Source organism: Diceros bicornis, chromosome 2 (assembly GCF_020826845.1).
Source record: "Diceros bicornis minor isolate mBicDic1 chromosome 2, mDicBic1.mat.cur, whole genome shotgun sequence".
NCBI lineage: Eukaryota > Metazoa > Chordata > Mammalia > Perissodactyla > Rhinocerotidae > Diceros > Diceros bicornis.
The window spans coordinates 52,412,302-52,429,654 of NC_080741.1; the positions used below are offsets into that span (position 1 = coordinate 52,412,302).

The following is a 17,353-nucleotide window of genomic DNA, read 5'->3' on the forward strand; positions in this document are numbered from 1 at the left end:
AACTGGAGTAGCTCTGCCTCTTGGTTTTACAAACGAGGTGACTTTGTGAGCTTTTGTTTGGAAGAGGACATCTAAGACGTAACTGGTTTGAAAACCTCTTTTCCTAAGAGAGGTGCACAACTGGGCAGGTGCCTCCTCCACCCCTGGCCAACTGCACGTCTGTTCCAGATCGTGAGGATGCTGTGGCAGCAGTTGCATTGTGAGTGGAACTGGGAGGCACCAAGGTTCAACCCTTGTGCGGGCAGGGCAGGGGCTCCCAGAAGAGGCAGCTCTAGGGGAGCACCACTGATTGGAAGCTGGACCTGGAGGGAGCCCTGGGGAATCTCAGGGTGGAGATTCCAGTGGTGGGTGATAGGATGGCAGTGTCATGGGGCAGCTAGCTGGGAGCTAAGGTGCAGGGGCCTCAGCAAGGTGCTTGCGGAAGTAGGTCAGCGTGTTGAGCCTAATTCTGCTGGAGGCTCCCAGCAGCGTGGTCAGAGCCTGAGTCCTGGCCAGTGTCTCAGAATCTCCTGTATTTGTTTCTCCTTAACCTGCCTTGGGTGACTTTGAGGGAGTCAGTGGCGGAGGTGGTTTGAGTTCGCACTGGGGCCAGAACACCAGTGGGGAGCAATGTGGCCCTGGCAGTGGGAATCCAGGTGAGGAGGCCCCAACAGGATGTGAGATTTGGGGTCATCTCTCTCTCTCTGTGCTGATAGCCTTTGCTGAGCTAATGTGGGAGGATTCCAAACTTTATTTTTAATAAGGGAGGCCCTCCTGGCACCTCAGCTCAGTCACTGAATCAGCAGTTATTTACTGAGCCTTCTTTTGTGCAGCCTTGTTCGGAACGTGGGGGACCCAGCTGGGAGGCAGTCATAGGGTCCTAGTCAAAGCCAGCGTCCCCATCATTTTACAAATGGGGAGACTGAGGCCTGGGGAGGGGAGATTACCCAACGTCAAGGGATGAAGCAGTGGCTGAGTCCAGACTGGGTCCCCTGGGCTGAGGATCATTCTAATGGCTACATGCCTTTTGCCACTCTGCTCTGTCCGTGAGTGGGGCTGGGCCCAAGAGGCTGAGGACTTGTCACGAACTTGGGATACACTTGGGATGCTGCCCAGGGTGGGCCTGGGATGGCAGCACTGTGGCCCAACACCCACTTGACCCTGTGTCGCCAGCCCTGGTGGGCAGAGTCTGGGGCTGAGGCTGCTGGTCTGGGAGACTGCTAGGGGAGCCAGAAGCAAAGGGCAGGAAGAGCCTGGCTGCCCCTTGCCCAGCAGGCACTTGTTAAGGGAGGCCTTGGCAGCTGCTGCAGATGCAGGAAGCAGCTGCTGCAGGTGCCTTATTCGGCCTCATGTCCTCACCCTCAATGAGGTGGAGATGGCTCCATTCCCAGGTTTCCATCACTGGGGCTCCAGGGCCAGTTCACCTGCCAGTGCTGTCACCTGCTAATTGGCCTGCCCCAGCTCAGGGAGGAGGGCAATCGCAGCAGCACCAGGACCTGGGGCTGAGTGACAAGCCCCTAGAACTCTTTCCTCCTCCATTTTCCCCAGCCACAGGGCTTAGCCATGCCTAGGGGCAGTGGGGTGGGGAGGGGAGGGATGGATTCACTGGGAGAGGAAAAGCAAGGCAGCCTTGGGTGTCGTGGCATTTGGGCTGAGCCTTGAAGGATCGGTAGTGTTCTCTAGGTGGGAAGGCACGTCACGCAGAGGCACTGACTTGGGCAGGGCTTGTGTGTCCATTGTGGCTGGAGTGCAGGGGAGGAGATAAGGTTGGTTCCTGCAGGCTCTACGGAGCCACTGATGGTGTCTGAGCAGATGAGTGACAGCATCCGGGGCTGGGCTTTGAAATGTACTTGAGCATGGGGAGATGGGGAGGAAGAGCTGGAAGCCATAGCTGAACTCTGAATGAGGGTAAGAAAAGTTAACTGAGAGTAGCAGTGACTCTCTACTGCCAGATTCCCCCAAGCCAAAAGGAGACCCCCCCCCCATGCCAGGGCTTGGCTTCCCTGACTCCCCTTAGGGAGCTGCCCCTGGATGTTGAGGTGTGGGGGTACCCACAGGAGGCCAGGCCTCTCTCCTCTGCTGTCTTAGGCCCTGGAACCTGTTCCTCAGCCTCTCTGGCTTCACGTCTCCTCACTCCCCTAGCCCAGGACTCAAAGCACAAAGCCAGCCTTTGCTGAGGCAGGCGTGGGAGCCGTCACTCTCGAAATACCAGCTTGGATATGGTAGCTTGGCAGCCCTGCAGGACCCTGGGGGCTGAGGCTTGTCTGGATGGTGCTGTGGGGTTGGGCCATCACCAATCCAGAGGAAGCCGTTTTCCCCAGGCAGACGGGACTTACCAAGGAAGAATTCTATGACTCTTCTCCAGAAAGGTTGGGATTCCCAGAACAAGGAAGAGGGAGAGATTCTGAGGAAGGGGCTTGCCCTCCAGAGCAGAACAACTCTGCCCTTTAACAGAGTTAAAGACAGGAAACCAAAGGCTCCAGAGGGAAGGGCTTCCCTGAGGAGCGAGCGGAGGTCAGAGGTGCCAGTCAGAGGTGCCAGTTGGAGATGAGAGATTCAGGGCCTTCTCCTCCTCCCCTACCCTTTCTCCTTCCCCCCTCTCTCCTCTCCATCCCCACTTGCCCACCTGTCCTTCCCCTCTGGTACTTCCTGATTCCTCTGGCTCCCAGGTGCTGGCTTCATGGCTCCATCTGCACCGAGCAGCCTTCCTGCTGCTGGATAATCAATCAGCAACATTTTCTTCGGCTTGTGAGCCAGACGGGGCTCAAGGTCCTTGACTGCACAGATCCTGCAAAGAGCATATGGGTCTTGGAGAGGGGTGGACTGAGGAGCCTGCCATAGTAGCAGCAGCATCTGGGAGGCGTGGCTGCCCTCCTAGATTTGGAAGGGAGAGTGGTGGGATCCCAGGACTGAGCCCCCCGAGCTCTCCATGGGGCACTCACCCCTACACTCCCTAGCCTTCTGGTTTTACTCCACAAGGGCCCAGGAAGGCCAGAGCAGGGCTGAGCTGGGATTGAGTATTGGCTTTTCTGGGCCCTGGGGAAGGAAAGGCTGGGCGTGGCTGCAGGGTGAGGGGCTTCCTGGTCCACCCACATACTAGGGTGGTAAAGGGCCTGTGTCCCCTATGCCTGCTTAGAAGGAATCACCCTCTCCTGCTGCTCTATGCCCCAGCCCACCCTGGTCTCCATTGCTGCCGAGGCCCCCTCATGGGCCACCCAGGAAGCCAGGGCCTGGGTGTGCACAGATATGAGCAGAGGTGTAAATTGTGTGGCAAGCTGCCGACTCTGAGGTGAAAATGAAAAGTCTTCAGGCAGCGGCAGCAGTAGGCACAGCAGGCTAGGGTGCCAGGCACAGTGCCCCGCCTCCCTGCCCCACTCTCTCTCACACCTTCCCCTTTCTGCAGTCTTTCCCAGGCTCCTGCCTGGGCCTGGCTCCTCTGCCTTCCCCTCCCCTGCCATTCTGGCGGGGTTCCCAGATCGACCCTGGGCTAGACCCAACCCCAAGAGGCTTTCATCTCTTGCTTCCATTATGTTTTCCAACTGGCTGACTAGTGCACAGAGAAATGGGCTGTGCTTTTGTTAATTTTGTGACCTTCATATTTGTGGTAGTTTCTCCATCGATTTTTTTGGGTTTTTCAAGCATATAATTGTCTTATCTTTAAGTAATGGTATTTTTATTCATCTTTTCTAATTCCTCATCTCTTCTGAGATCATCTATTCCAATCTCTTTATTTTACAATAGGGGAAATTGAGACCCAGAGAATAGAAGCCAACCATTTGTCAATAGCTAGACCAGGGCTGTGGGCTCCTCCCTGGAGCTCTCTCTGCCGCTTCCTGCCCTTTCTCTCCCCTCCCTGGCAAGTCTTACCTCACTCCTTGTCTCTTTTGCATGTCATTTTCAGAGCTTTGGGCCCTCCTGCTATGAGAGGGGAGGGTGCTCACCAGCCTTTCTGCAGGCTCTCCCTGCTGGCATTGCAAGGCCCCCAGAGCTGTCTCCTGCTGTCACCTCCCACCCCACAGACAGGTTTAGGTTCTGGGCCAGAGGCTGTTGGGAGGCCCAGTGGAGATGAGAGGGAGCCAGGGAGAGGGAAGTTGACAGAAGTTTCCTGGGCAGAATAATAACAGTGTGCCACATTCCAGCCACAGCTCCTGCTGCGCCTCCCCCATCACTTTGCACATGTGATGCAGACCGGCTGCCTAAGGGGCCTCCAGGGTCTGAGCACCCACTTGCAGGGACTGCTGTGTGCAGGCGGTGCATGTTGGTGTCTGAGTAATTAAAAATGAGCAAGCCTCACTTCACCCAGTGAGAAGATGCCACCACCTCGGGTGGGATGCAACAGCTGTTTGCTGGCTGTGTGGCTCCCTGGCTGTCTGGCATGGCATGGAGGGATGGGTCAGACTAGGCAGCTCAGGGTGACAGGCAGGCCCAGTGCCCCTCATCCCAGTGAGGCAGGAGGTAAGGGGCTGTGATGGGGTAAAGACAGACAGAACAGACACCCCCCATTCTGGGCCTAGAGCTCATGTAGGAGATATGTGACCCAGTCCTTGACCTGTACTCATTGCCTTGTCCTTTTGGGGCTTTGAGGCCACCTAGCTCTGAGCAAACCCAGCCTCTGGGCAGCCTGGGAGTGGGATCCACTCTCAGTTTCCGCCTGGGCCTGACGTCTTCTGTCCTCCCCTACCCCCCAAAGCCGAAGCCAGAGCATAGGTTGCTGCTCCGAGAGCAGAACACCAAATGAGGGTAGTTCAGGTCCTCTCTCTTAACTCCTTCCTCTGCTCCCCTAATTCAGTAAGAACTACCAGGAGAGGCACTGTGGGTCCTCTGGGGAAACCTTGGCCCAGTGTGCCAATCTAGCCCCTTTGCAGGAGCTCTGAGCTGTGTGAGCCAAGTGCTTGCCCCCTACCCAGGAGATGAGCTCAACCTGAGGTGCGGAGGGAGTGGGGGTTTGTGTTCCCAAGGTAGCTGAGGCAGTGGCACCGTGGCACCCTTGTGTGCGCTGCTCCTTCCTTTGTCCACCAGCACAGGGTGGTGGTGGAGGAAGTGCTGGCGACTAAGGTCTCCTGGAAATCTCTGCATTATGGGTGGTGTCCCAGTCCCCCTCTTGTTTCTGCTTGTGGAAGACCCAGGTGGGAGGGAAGCCATGGGGGTGTGTCTGAGGGACTAGAACTCCTAAATCCAGTTTCTAGCAGTTCCTGATGACACTTTGGCATGATTAGCTGACTTCTTCCTGGTAGGTGGGGAGAATTGTGGATGTCTGCATCTCTCCCACCTTGGAGAGGGGACTTGTGGTCCCCTTGAGTCTGTGTGTGGGAGTGAGTTGCTCTGGGTTGTAATCTCATCAGATAGCCTGTGGCTTCAGTGTCAGAGCAGGTTCCCTGTCCCAATGATGCTTCCTGAAGCCTCTGGCTGTCTGGGCTGTGGGAGAGGGCATGCCCAGATCTGGGAGGCCTCCAGGCCCATGCAGACCCCTTTCCCCAGCAGTACCAGCCCAGTGTGGCGTTGACCTGGTGACCTTGGCCCTTGGCAGTCTGCTCTCCAAGGGCTCCCTGGCGCTAGCTGAGGGAGAGGCAGCTGGTCTTGCCTTCCTCTGATGATTTTCCAATATTTACAAGCTCATTGACATGCTGCCCGGGCTGCAGCTCCTGCTGTGTAGCAAGGACTTGAGAGCTGGCCCTTGGCTACCCTCTCTTACCTCAGAGGCTGCACCTGGCTGGGAGGAAAAGGGCTTGTTCTCTCTGCCTGATCTCTTAGGAACAGGGCATGTGGCTAGTCCTGCTCCTTACCCTCTATCCGCAGGCCCCACTGGACTCATAGCTCAGTGAGCAGAGCATGGAGAGGGGTCTTCCAGGAGAGGCCTCTCCAACGAGAGGCTACAGGGACAACTATAAGTCCCTCCCCTGCCTGTGGGCCTGGATTGGAACTTTGTGCCTTTGCTTTCTTCCTGCCCCTTCTCATCTGGCCCTGAGTCTGAATTTTGACAGGACCCAGCATGTGTTAAAATGATTTGGGGCTGAGCCATCAATGCGATTTTAATTAGCTCTGTGCCTCCCTCCAACAGAGAGGGCCAGGGGCCCCCAGGTGGCGGGGGTAGGACCTGGCTGGGCTCTGGTATGAAGCTGCCCCTCCAGGGGTTTGGGGGGCAGACTTGGGCAGCTGGCACTCCCTGTGTGGGATGCTGTCAGGAGGGAGGGCTGGGCAGAAAAGGAAGGGCTGTGTAGCCAGGCCACAGTTTTCTCTCCCTCCTCTGTCTCCTCTGTTCTCCCTGACGGCTTTGAGATGAAGGCGACGGCAAGGATAGAGGATGCAGTTTCCATGGCAACGGGGCTGTCCACAGCCAGGCAACTTCAGAGCCGGGCTCTCCGGAGGAGGCAGATGCACAGAGCAGCCGCAGAACTGCCTCCCCCCTGCCAATGAGGGGGCTGGCAGAGCAGGTGGCAAGGGTGCCTGCCTGGTGCTGCCCACCCTGATGCCCTGCTTAGAGGGGAGGGTGGAGAGCACTACTCTTATCATCCGTGTTACTTCTAGAAGGGAAGCTAGGCATGTGGCTTGAGTGTTGACAAGGGTTGGGGTAGGGTCCCATTGTCCCTGAAATTTCTGGGTGGGCACAGGCTCTGGTGCCCGGGAGCATCATCAAAAGCCAGTTGTCTACAGCTCTTGAGAGATGGGCCTCCAGGTAACTGATCGCCACTCAGTGGCTTCCCTTTGGACCCTTTGAATGTCCAGAGCCTGGGGATGCTGGTGAAGGCCATGCCCTGATTGGGTTCAGGAGCCCTTTTCTTCCCTCTAGCTACCAGGGAAGGACCTGGACCTTCTTCAGGGAGCTTCCCTGACCCTGGCCTTGGTGACATGGCCCAAACTACTGAGTGGGGCTAAGGTTTGGCAGATGCCCGCCCCCAAGTGCTGACATTAGAGGGGCCCCATAGCCTGGTAGCTCCTGCTTCCTGATGTCATGTTCTTGTTCAGCCTCCTCTCGAGGACTAGGGTTGGGCTGAGTGTGTGGGCAGGTGGAGAAGCAGAGGCAGCCATCGGTTTCTTCAGAGATGGGAGGAGCTGGGGGCGTGGACTCATGAGATGCACTAGAGAGCACCCAGGTTGGCAAACAAGATTGGACTCAAACTATTAAATATAATGACTTTCCTTCATGACCCTGGAGGTGTCAGGGCTAGAGTGTCCCACTCTGTGTTTGAGCACATGGAGACTTTGGATGAAAGGCCTTGCCTGGGTCACCCATGGAGTCAGAGGTTGAACTGGCAGCTAGACCTTGGGCCAGGCCATCCACCCCCCATGTGGCCTCCTAGATGCACCCTGCCTCCAGCTGGCTACTGAGGGCCCTGGCTGGATAAACCTTTCAGGCTCACCCCTCCTTCTCTCTTTCCCTAGGGGGCTTATTTTTACCCCTTTTCACTTGCTTTAATTGGAGGGGGTTCCTCAACCCTAAGGTTGCCAGGCAGGCAGACAAGTGGAGCCCTGGAGTGGCTTCTCCCCACCAGGCGATAAGTCTCTCATTACTGCTAAGTGGAAAGCTCATTTCAGAGCTCGTGGTGAGAGCCAGGCAGGTGCTATAAATAGCCGTGTTGTGAAGGTTGGCAGGTGAGCAGTGACAAGGCAGGGGCCTCACATTCATCTTAGTGGGTAATTGTACTCCATCCCAGGAAAGGAGGGCAGGCTCAGGAGCAAGATGCTCTTGACCCCTGTTCTGATTGTTGCTGTCTGCCTCAGCACAGCTCTGGCATGTGTCTGTGCCCTCTTTCACACACACTGGGGGATGGGGAGCTTTGGGTTCTGTGTCCAGGCCGAGGGGAGTGGAGTGCCTGTCTCAGAACTTGGGGCCCTATAAGCTGGTACTTCAGGCCACTGGGGAGCTGGGATAATGTCCAGCGTTAGACCTGCTTTTCCTGCCTGCCCTTCCAGACTAGTCTGCCTCCTCCCCCTTGGCTGAAACTCTGAGCTCAGGTGTGAGAAGGGATGGGAACCAACCACATCTTATAGTCTTAGAGGTTGGCGTAGACCTGAACTAGTAGGGGAATGATAGTGGAAGAGGGGTTTAGCTTGCCTGGAGCCCCTGTCCAGGCTTTGCCGGTAACATGTCTGTAAGGGCAAGGTCAGGGGCACTGACCTTTCCTGATATCTGTGGGTCAGTCAGCATTGTCCAGGGTGGAGAGGAGGTCACTATCAGGGGATCCTGGGATGGAAAGTCCGGTAGGTCAGACCTTGGCTTGGCTTGGGTGCCTGGGGCCATAGTTCATGGGGTCCCTGTCCTGGGGTAGTCCAGGATGCTAAGCTTCACAGCCCTGTGAGACCACTGCTTTCTGGAACAGTCTTTTGGTCCCAGACATACACATAGGATTAGTAGTGCCAGGCTCCTGGGTTCTTTTAGCACCTGTTGTAGGGTGTTGTCCCAAGGACTCCTGAGTCCTCAGACCATTGCCCCCTGGAGTGTGGGGCTCTGCCCTTAGGGTGCTCTGTGTGTGCCTCCCTCTTTGAGGGAGATTGGGGCAGGAGGCAAAGCCAGCCCCCAGGGACAGAATAAACAATAGACAGTTCCTGGGGCCACTCAGGGACAGGCCACTATAGGTCTCATTCTACCTTTTGCCATTCTCTGACAAGGAGCGGAAACTGTGTGCCCACCCCCGACTAGAGATCTACCAGCAAGACCAGATCTATTTCATGTGCCCACTGGCACGGCAGGGAGACTTCTATGTGCCTGAGATGAAGGAGGCAGAACGGAAAAGCTGGGGTCCTGCGGAGGCCAGTGATGCCCAGATGGATGGCACAGGTACGGAGGATGGGGGAATGAGGGCAGGGCCCTGCCTGAAGCCCTTCTCTCTGGACATGCTGGGCATGGTTGAGGAGGCTCCTCCCTGGCTGGGTTGGCACTGTGGGTGTCTAGGCTAAGCTTGGCAGAGGTGGAGGAAGGACACCTGCCTTCCTCAGGACCCACATGCAGAGTTGCCTGTTCCCAGACATGTGGATCCATGTAGATGTGGATTCACACATGTTATCCCTGGCAACACAGATATAAACACCCTGCCCGGATCCCCTTCAAATGCAACAGGAGTACTCTTGGAAACACAGATCACAGACAGGTTCCAGTTGCTCATGGGAGGGGGCTGAGGCTGCTCAGGAAAGGCATCAATTGGGTGGGGCTCATCAGGAAATGAGATTGGCACTGGATCTGGAAGGTGCGGAGGGAAGAAGGTGTTCTCTTGTCCCCAGTATGGGGCCCTGCCCAGAGCCAGCTGCTTTCTCCCTGCCACAGAGCAACCAGGGAGCTTGCACAGGGGAGCCAGGAGATCAGGGCCCTGCCCCTTCCACCAGAGCAGCCTTCAGCAGCAGTCCAGAGCAGCAACCCCAGGACCAGGCCAGTTGCTTCGCCTGCTCTCAGCCCACCCCCTTGCCATGAGCTCTTGTGACCCTGGGCTGTCCCCAGGGGTGAGGGGGTCTTCTGGTAACATCCCAAGTGGTCCAACCCTTGGCCATGCTGGTGGAGCCTTGTGTGACTCTCAAAGTCCATGACCTGTGGGAGTGCTGCAGGGCTGGGAGGAGAGCGGCTATCCCTCTTCACCTCCTTCTTTAGGAGGCTCCCTCTGTCCATCCAGTCTTCAATAGTCAAGGTCAGGGGCAGAGGGGTACTGGGAGGCAGTCTCCACTCCCTGGGGGCCATGTCCAACACAGTTAACTTCATCTGCCGCTTAATTACCTCCATGGAGCACTGCTCCCACCCGCCTAGTAGTGCCCGGCAGACACTCTTCAGCACAGGATGTGGCACAAGGTCAGCAGGCCCAAGCAGTCCTGTGGGCAGGAATGGGGAGTGCTTTGATCTTCCTTCAACCTCCCTCTGCTGCCTGTGCCCCGCTCCTTGGCCCACCCACCCAACTTCCCTCCCAAACACTGCCTGCCAGGGGTGTTCAAGGACTGCTTGGCCTCTGCTACAGCTGGCTGCAGCCAAAGCTCCCACCCCCCCAGCTCCTTGGCCTGTCCTCCCCACCAGCCTGCCTGCCCACTCACTGGTGTGGGGGCCGAGGGGTCTGCCCACTTCTGACAGGTCTGCCCTGATATCCGGGGCGGACTTCGGGTGTCTGCCTGCCAGGTGCATGCCAGTTGCGCGGCAGTGTGTGGTGGGCGCCTGGCCACCCAAGGCTTGGCCTGTCCCTGCCTGCCTCCCCGCTGAGGCCCCTCTTGGGCTGGGAGATGAAAGGGGATGATTAGCTGCTTTGTGCCTGTTATTACATTGATGTATTATTTAGCTCCAGAGACGCGATGAATATTTGATCTCTTTGCACTGGCTGTGGGCAGTGGAAGAGGGAGGGACTGGGGTGAAGGTGGCAGCTTCATTCCCTGCCCCAGCAGTCCTGGGAATTTAGGTGCTGCCCTGTCTTGCCTGGCCTTTTCTGCCCTGGGACACAGGCCCAGGACACTGGGACTTCCTCCTGTGCAGCCCTTGGTGGGGCTGGAGGGCTGCCGCTTCCTTGCCTTGGACTCCTTTGCCAGAAATTGTCCACATGTCCCCAGGGGCTGTCCCCATCCCAGCATGGTGGGCCCTGGCCTGAAGGGGCACCCTTGGGCTCCTTCCTCTGATCACTCCTGCCTAGGAGCTAGGAGAGGGAGGAGGAAAGCAGGCAGATTCCCATACCCGGGTCCCAAGAGAGCCAGTGAGTGGGTGGGTGGGTAGAACATGACATTTCAGTGGGGCCAGGGAGAAACTATCCCCTTGCTTTGTTCCTTTCAGGCCTGCAGCCCCTAGGGCACTGATCATCATTTAAGGAGTGAGTGCCAGGGTCAGAGGGAACTACCTATAACTTGGGGCATAGCTCGGGCTCACCTTGAATGCCTCCATGCTAGGAGCCAAGACTGGGGCCCCAGCAAGAAGAGGGCCCTGGGCCAACAGCCTGGCACTTCCAGAGCTCAACTCACCTCTGCCAGTAGGACCCAGAGGGCATATTCTTGGGGCCTCGGGGAGCAGACCCCAAATCCCCCCACCCCGACCATAGGCTCCAGCTGAGGCTCAATGAAAGTTCCATGCCAAGTCCAAATGCCAAGCAGTCCCCAGCTGTGTCTGACTCGGGACTCCATCACCATGGAGACAGGATTTGGGGAAGCTAGCCCAATCCTCACTTTCTGTGATATTCAACAGCTGCCCCTCTCCCTCTCACACAGGAAGGGAGGCATATGGGCCTTATCTCATTGTGTAGGAATCCATGTCTGGATTCCTACACAGTGGGCCTGAGCTCTTTGCCCCTTGTTTCCACCCCCCAACTGCTGTCAGTGCCTCTGATCTGGGGAGATGAATTGAGGGGTTGCTCCTGAACAGGGCAGATGAAGGGGCTGCTTGTCTGGAGGACATGTTGGGGGTCGAAGGAGCAGGCTGGGAGGGATCTGGACCCTCAGCCCAGCTCAGCACTGTCCCAGGGCTCTCCAGCCACCAGCAGAGTGCTCTCATGCTGCTTTGTGGCTCAGGAACCACCATTGTTTGGGGTGGGTAAGGGCTCCTCTGGGATGACCCAGGCATAGAGGAAGAAAGCCCTTAAAATGCTTCATCCCAGCACCCTCCTTCTGTGCAACTGGTTGAGGATTTCTCGAGACTTCTCCATCCCACGTCTGCCCCAGCATCCTCCTCAGATCAGGGCTCAGCCAGAAGCACAGGCTAGGAAGCACAGACTTCCTGAATATGGATGCTCCTTGGGGAGCCCTGCATGAGGGAGAAGGGGTACGGTGGGCAGGAGAGTAGGCCAGGCCTCCTGGTCCATTTTCCCGTCCTCATGCTTTATGGGCAATGTTCTAGAGCTGGCCAAAGTTTGTCCAAACAAACCTCTCTCCAAGCCTGAAATGGGGGGTGGAGGAAGGGACACTACTTGAGTCTCTTTGTTCTACCCTCAGCTCTTCACCTCTGGGCTGAGTGGTCCTTAATGGACTGTTGACGGGGGGAGGCGGGCAGCAGGCTTTGTGAGAGTGCAGGGAGCTGAGGCTAATTCAGGGTAAGGAGAGGAGTGCACAGCAGGCTACCCTCCTTTCTTCCCTCCCTCCCCGCTCTCGCCTTCTGCCCTGTCAGTGCAGCCCCAGTCAGGGCAGAGGGCAGAGGGCAGAGGGCAGCTGGAATGAGCCTCCTGAGCCTGGGGCAGCTTTATTATTAATGAGCACACTGTGTATGCTGGGCTGGTGGTAGAGCCTCTGTCCTCTCCCTGGAGGAGGAGGCGGGGGTCCTAGCTAACCTGTGCTCCCTATTCCTGGCCCAGGAGCTGACACGATGAGTGACACGAGTTCTGTAAGCCCGGAGGTGGGTCCTGGCAGCCGGGAGACTTCAGCTGCTACGCTGTCCCCTGGGGTGAGCAGCCGTGGCTGGGACGACGGTGACACCCGCAGCGAGCACAGCTATAGCGAGTCGGGTGCCAGCGGCTCATCCTTTGAGGAGCTGGACCTGGAGGGTGACGGACCCCTGGGGGAGCCAAGGCTGAACCCTGAGGCCGAGCCCCTGGGAACAGCCAAGTGGCCCCGGGAGCCCAGTACCCCTGAGAAGGGCGAGGAGTAACCTGTGGCCCACACCCTCACGTGGTGCAGATGCTAAGGAACTGAGCAGACTCTCCAGCCCTCTTTCTCCTTCACCTCCCGGGCCCAGGCTGGGGCCAGGGGTCTCAGGGCGATCTGACTTCCACTGCCCCAGGCCTCTAGCCAAGCCTTCTCATTGCTCGCTCTGCTCCTAGGGCCATAGGAGCCAGGGACTGTTTACTGCACTCAGCCCCCTGGGCTGCCGCCCCTATTACATCTTTTTTCAGATTTACATTGGAGCTTCCAGGACCCAGAATAAAGCAAATGATTTTCTTGTTTCACCTGGATTTGGGCTGTGCATTTGTTTGTTTGTTCCACCTTGGGGAGCCCTGTACAGATAGGCTGGGAGTGGGCAGGAGCACTCCCAGCCCGAGGAGAGGAAGGAATGTGGCCAGGTGTCCTCGGGTGGGTGGAAGAAGGGGGTATTGGAGGCCCTGCACTCCCTGCTCTGTGGCCCCAATTGACAGCTGCCCCTCTGTTGCAGCAGCCCCAGAATCTCCCCCAGGCTGCTTGAGAACGGGCAGAGCAGGGCAGGGGGTGTGAGAGCTGAGCATGGAGTGCCCTCCAGGATTTAGGAGTGGGGAGCTCATAGCCTGCCTTTGTCTGCCTCCAAGGGATGCCTTTGTGTCTGTGGCTCGAGTGTGCCTGTGCTCATGCTGCTATCTGCCCAGCAGGTGAGGATGTCCTTGCTCTGCCTGCCAGTGCTTGTGTACCTGTGTGTGTGTGTGTGTGCACACATGCATACATGCCTTTGGTTCTGTGTAACCATGGATGGGTCTGCTGGTGGTGGTCCTGGGTTAGGCTGTGCCCAAGTAGACATCAGGATGTGATTGTGGTTGGTCGTGGCTGTATTCATGTGGATGGCTATGTGCACGTGTTGCTGTGCTTTATGTGTCTAACTGTCTGTGTTTGTATTATAGGGGTGTGAGGCTGGAAAGCTAGGATCATCACTATGGGAGCATTGTCCATGTACAGCTATCTGTGTGTGTCTGTGTGTCTGTATACAGCTGGGTGTATGTGGTTGTATGTTTTTATGTAAAGCTATGTGTTTTTCCTTGTGTCCACATGTAAAGCTATAGGTCTGTGCAGCTGTATTCATGAGTACTACTATTAATGTGTGAACATGTCCACGTATACAGCTATATGTATGTGACTGTGTCCGTACGTACAGCTGTGTGTGTGGATGTGTGTATATGTGTACTGCTGCGTGTGTGGCCGTGTCCACATGTACAGCTCTGTGTGTAAAGCTGGGTGTATGTATCTGTGTGGGCAGCTGGGGACAGATAGCACAGGCTCCGGGGCTAAATCTGGGTGTAGGCCCCCTCCCCAAATCCTTTACCACAGTCTGGTGCTATAGCTTATCTACCACCCCCTACCCAGAGGTGTCCTTCCCCATTCTGCTGCAGGAAGGAAGAAGAGTCAAAAGCGTCTTCTCAGAGCTGTCCTCCCTCTGCTTGGGCTCCAGCTCCCACTCCCTCCCACACAGCAGCCAGTTTCAGGAACCTCTTCCCCAGCCCCCTCCCCTCCCAGATTCCTCTGCCAGCCCCAGCATGTCCCTCAGGGTTGACCCTAGTCCCTGGTCCTGCAGCCCCCACCCCCACCCCAGGTTGATATCTCTTTGCCATAAATACCCTTTGCACATGAGAGTGGGGATTACTGGAGGGCAGAGGTGGGGGAGGTCAGAGCTGAGTGTGCGTGTGGGGGGGGAGAGTAGCAGATTTAAAGGTCATCTGCAGGAAAGAAGAGGCTGAGACCCCATCCTACTCGGACCCCCTCCCCATCTCTTCCTTCTAGTGACTCAGGCCCCAACTCTCACATGGGGCCAAAGACACATGCCCCTGCCCCAGGCCTGGCTTATGGACTGAGCTGCAGTCCATGGGTAGGGAGAATGGATGTGAAAATAGGGACAGACTTGTCGCAGCATGCGAAGCGGTCCACCTATCTCCCACGTGCCCCCTTAACTACCTCCCAATGGCACCCTGCAACTCTAGGGCCAGCCCCTCCACGCTCGCAGATGGGAATCCGTAGCACTGTGCGCACCTCCTGGGGCTCAGTGACCTTCCCAGCCCTGTGCCCCGTGCCAGCGGCCGCTCTGGAACGCAGTCAGACCGCGAGGTGGAGCGCCCGAGGATTCAGCACCACGCGGCGGACAGCTCCAGGTCCGTGGTCTTGCGAAGAACAGGAGCCGGAGGCGCAGGGCGAGGAGTGGTGGAGGAGTCTGGAGGGAGGCGGAGGCCCAGTTGGGAGGGGAAGATCGGGAGTGAGGAGGAACGGAGGAGGGGCTGGGGGCGGGCCGGGGCCGAGGGCGGGGCGGGCCGGGATTGAAAGCGGCGGGGCGAGCGGGCGGGCAGAGAGCGCAGAGCCGCTGAGCAAGCGGGAGCTGAAACCGCGCGCCCCCGCTCCTCTCCGTTTCTCTCCGAGCCAGAACCGGGCTCGCCAGGTAGGGTAAGCCCATGGTGCCGCGGCCGCCGCCGACCTTATCGATCCTGACCCCACGTCCCGGAGTCCCACGGTCCCTCGAGTTCTGGGGCGCCCGGGCCAGGACGGGCCGGGGCGTCCAGACAGCGCTCGCCAGTAGCTCCGGGAAGAGGGAAGACAACCCCAGGAGTCCAGCCTTTCTTCCCCAGAGAACGCACGCCCTGCATCGCGCTCCCTGGTTCCTCCTGCCCCTCCGTCCTTTGGTCCGTTTTTCTGTCTGTGTCTCTGTCTCTGTCTCAGCCTCTCGGGCTCAATCTCTACCTGCCTGGATTTTGTGGCCCAGGCTCCCCTGCTGCTTGCCTCTCAGGTTCTGTGCCTGTCCGAGCTTTGGTCCTGGCCGCGCCTTTGGGAGGCTCGTGGTCTTGACCATTTGGGGCCTCAGCCCCCATCTGGGTCCCTGTTCCCATCTGTGTTGGTCTTCATGCTTGCCTCTGTCTCCTGTTTGCCTGATTGAGCTGCTTCTTTCAGAGTACCCACAGGATCCCAGTTCTCTTGCCCTGGCCCCAGTGGGAGATTAACTCTGAGGAGCTGAGGGGACAAAGTGAAGAACCCCAGTCTCTGTGGCCAGGACATGGGATCCTTGAACCAGTTGCTGCCCTTCTTCAGGCTCAGTTTTTCTCTCCTAGCCTTCTCAAGTCTGCATGATTGTGAGAGCCTGTGTGGGTTTCTGGGAGGGCAGCTGGGTACAAATGATGGGGTGCAGAGTGGAAGAGGGAGGGAGAGGTCTCTGAGGGCCAGGGACAGGGTGGACAGGGCTCTGAAGCTGAGGATGAGGAGATTGGAGATGGTGACTTTCTCTGCTTGGTTCTGAGCTGAAGAGAAAACAGAGGCCAAAAGTCTCAAATAGCATTGTATGTAGAGCTAAGGTGTCCAAAAGTCTCACCTTGAGCATTGTTTGAGATTTTGACCAGATGAACTGACCCCAACCCCTGACACACATACACTCACATCTACTTTCCCTGTTGACTTAGGACCTATGGCCGCTTCGGTGTCCCTCCCTGGGGCCAGCCTCTCCACCTTGCTGTCTAACTCCCAGGGCCTAGAGTCTCTTTTACTTCTTCAGTCAGGGATCTGTGGGGATGTCTTTTTAAGAACCAGAGGCTGGGACCCTTAGGTGCTCACTTGGACTCCAGTCTCCCTAGGGGTTGGAGACTACCCTTTAGAGACTCTTCCTTCCCTCTTCCCTGGTGGGTTCTAAGCCAGCGATGGCCCCTTTCTGGAAATCCAAGGCTCAAGATGGAGACTGGACCCCCAAGATTATAATTCTGACCTGGCCTCTGCTGCAACGCTGTTGACCTTGGGATTCTGGGGGGTTTATGCAGGTTCTTGGATGCTCTGATTCACAGTGGGAAAGGTGTTGGCTGGGGTCTCCTGTCTTCTGTCTGGGCCTCTACTTTCTGCCTCCCTTTCTCTCTGCTGAGTTTGGGATGGGCACAGGGCCCATCTCCAGACCCAGATCAGGGCAGGACTGAGAGACAGGCCAAGGGGGTGTCTTAGGAGCTTCTCAGCCTAGATAGTGACACCACCTCTCCCTGGTTCCTGAGTCCCTGGGAAAAGGGTTTGGGGGAGGCAGAGTCAGAAGTGGTAGCCACTCTTAATTCCTCTTCTCCCTATCTGTTTGTCTGTCTGTCTCTCTCTGCAGGAGCTGGGTCCCTTCTCATCTCTCTTCCTGTCTTCCTTTCCTGGTCCCTGTTTCCTCCTCTCTTTGCCTTTGCTGCTTCTATCTCATCTCCTGGAGGCCCAGGCCTGCTGAACCCATCCATCCCCTTTGGGGCCATGGGATCACTGCTTGCACTCCTGGCACTGCTGCTGCTGTGGGGCGCTGTGGCTGAGGGCCCGGCCAAGAAGGTGCTGACCCTGGATGGGGACCTGGTGCTGGGTGGGCTGTTCCCGGTACACCAGAAGGGGGCCTCGGCAGAGGAATGTGGTCCTGTCAATGAGCATCGCGGCATCCAGCGCCTGGAGGCCATGCTTTTTGCACTGGACCGCATCAACCGCGACCCCCGCCTGCTGCCAGGTGTGCGCCTGGGTGCGCACATACTCGACAGCTGCTCCAAGGACACACACGCCCTGGAGCAGGCACTTGACTTCGTGCGTGCCTCGCTCAGCCGCGGCGCTGATGGTTCACGCCACATCTGCCCTGATGGCTCTTATGCCACCCATGGTGATGCCCCCACTGCCATCACTGGTGTCATTGGCGGCTCCTACAGTGACGTCTCCATCCAGGTACATGGGAGCTGCCCAAATGGGGGCTGTGGAGGGAGGCTGGAGGTGGAGACCTAGAATTCCTGCTGAGCGGGGGCTCTGGGATGCCATGCATTGGAAGAGAACTGGAAGCTTCCTTTGACTAGCT

At 57.5% G+C, this 17,353-nt stretch overlaps 2 protein-coding genes across 8 annotated transcripts in view; both read left to right on the plus strand.

Moving 5' to 3' along the window:
• TEX264 (testis expressed 264, ER-phagy receptor) overlaps positions 1 to 12,809 on the plus strand; it is a 30,642-nt gene extending 17,833 nt beyond the window's left edge. For 3 of the 4 annotated variants that reach the window (XM_058559889.1, XM_058559862.1, XM_058559871.1), the window contains 2 exons: positions 8,587 to 8,755; positions 12,213 to 12,809. In XM_058559889.1, coding sequence (XP_058415872.1) covers positions 8,587 to 8,755; positions 12,213 to 12,505 — 462 coding nt within the window. In that variant the 3' untranslated portion in view covers positions 12,506 to 12,809. Of the gene's footprint in view, positions 1 to 8,586; positions 8,756 to 9,238; positions 9,592 to 12,212 lie in introns of those variants that run through there. The other variant, XM_058559880.1, reaches the window with a different exon arrangement.
• Positions 12,810 to 14,848: 2,039 nt separating this feature from the next.
• The window catches only part of GRM2 (glutamate metabotropic receptor 2), a 156,813-nt gene continuing 154,308 nt past the window's right edge, over positions 14,849 to 17,353 (plus strand). For 2 of the 4 annotated variants that reach the window (XM_058559827.1, XM_058559836.1), the window contains exon 1: positions 14,849 to 17,226. In XM_058559827.1, coding sequence (XP_058415810.1) covers positions 16,777 to 17,226 — 450 coding nt within the window. In that variant the 5' untranslated portion in view covers positions 14,849 to 16,776. The remainder of the gene's footprint in view (positions 17,227 to 17,353) is intronic. The other 2 variants (XM_058559817.1, XM_058559808.1) reach the window with 1 other exon arrangement.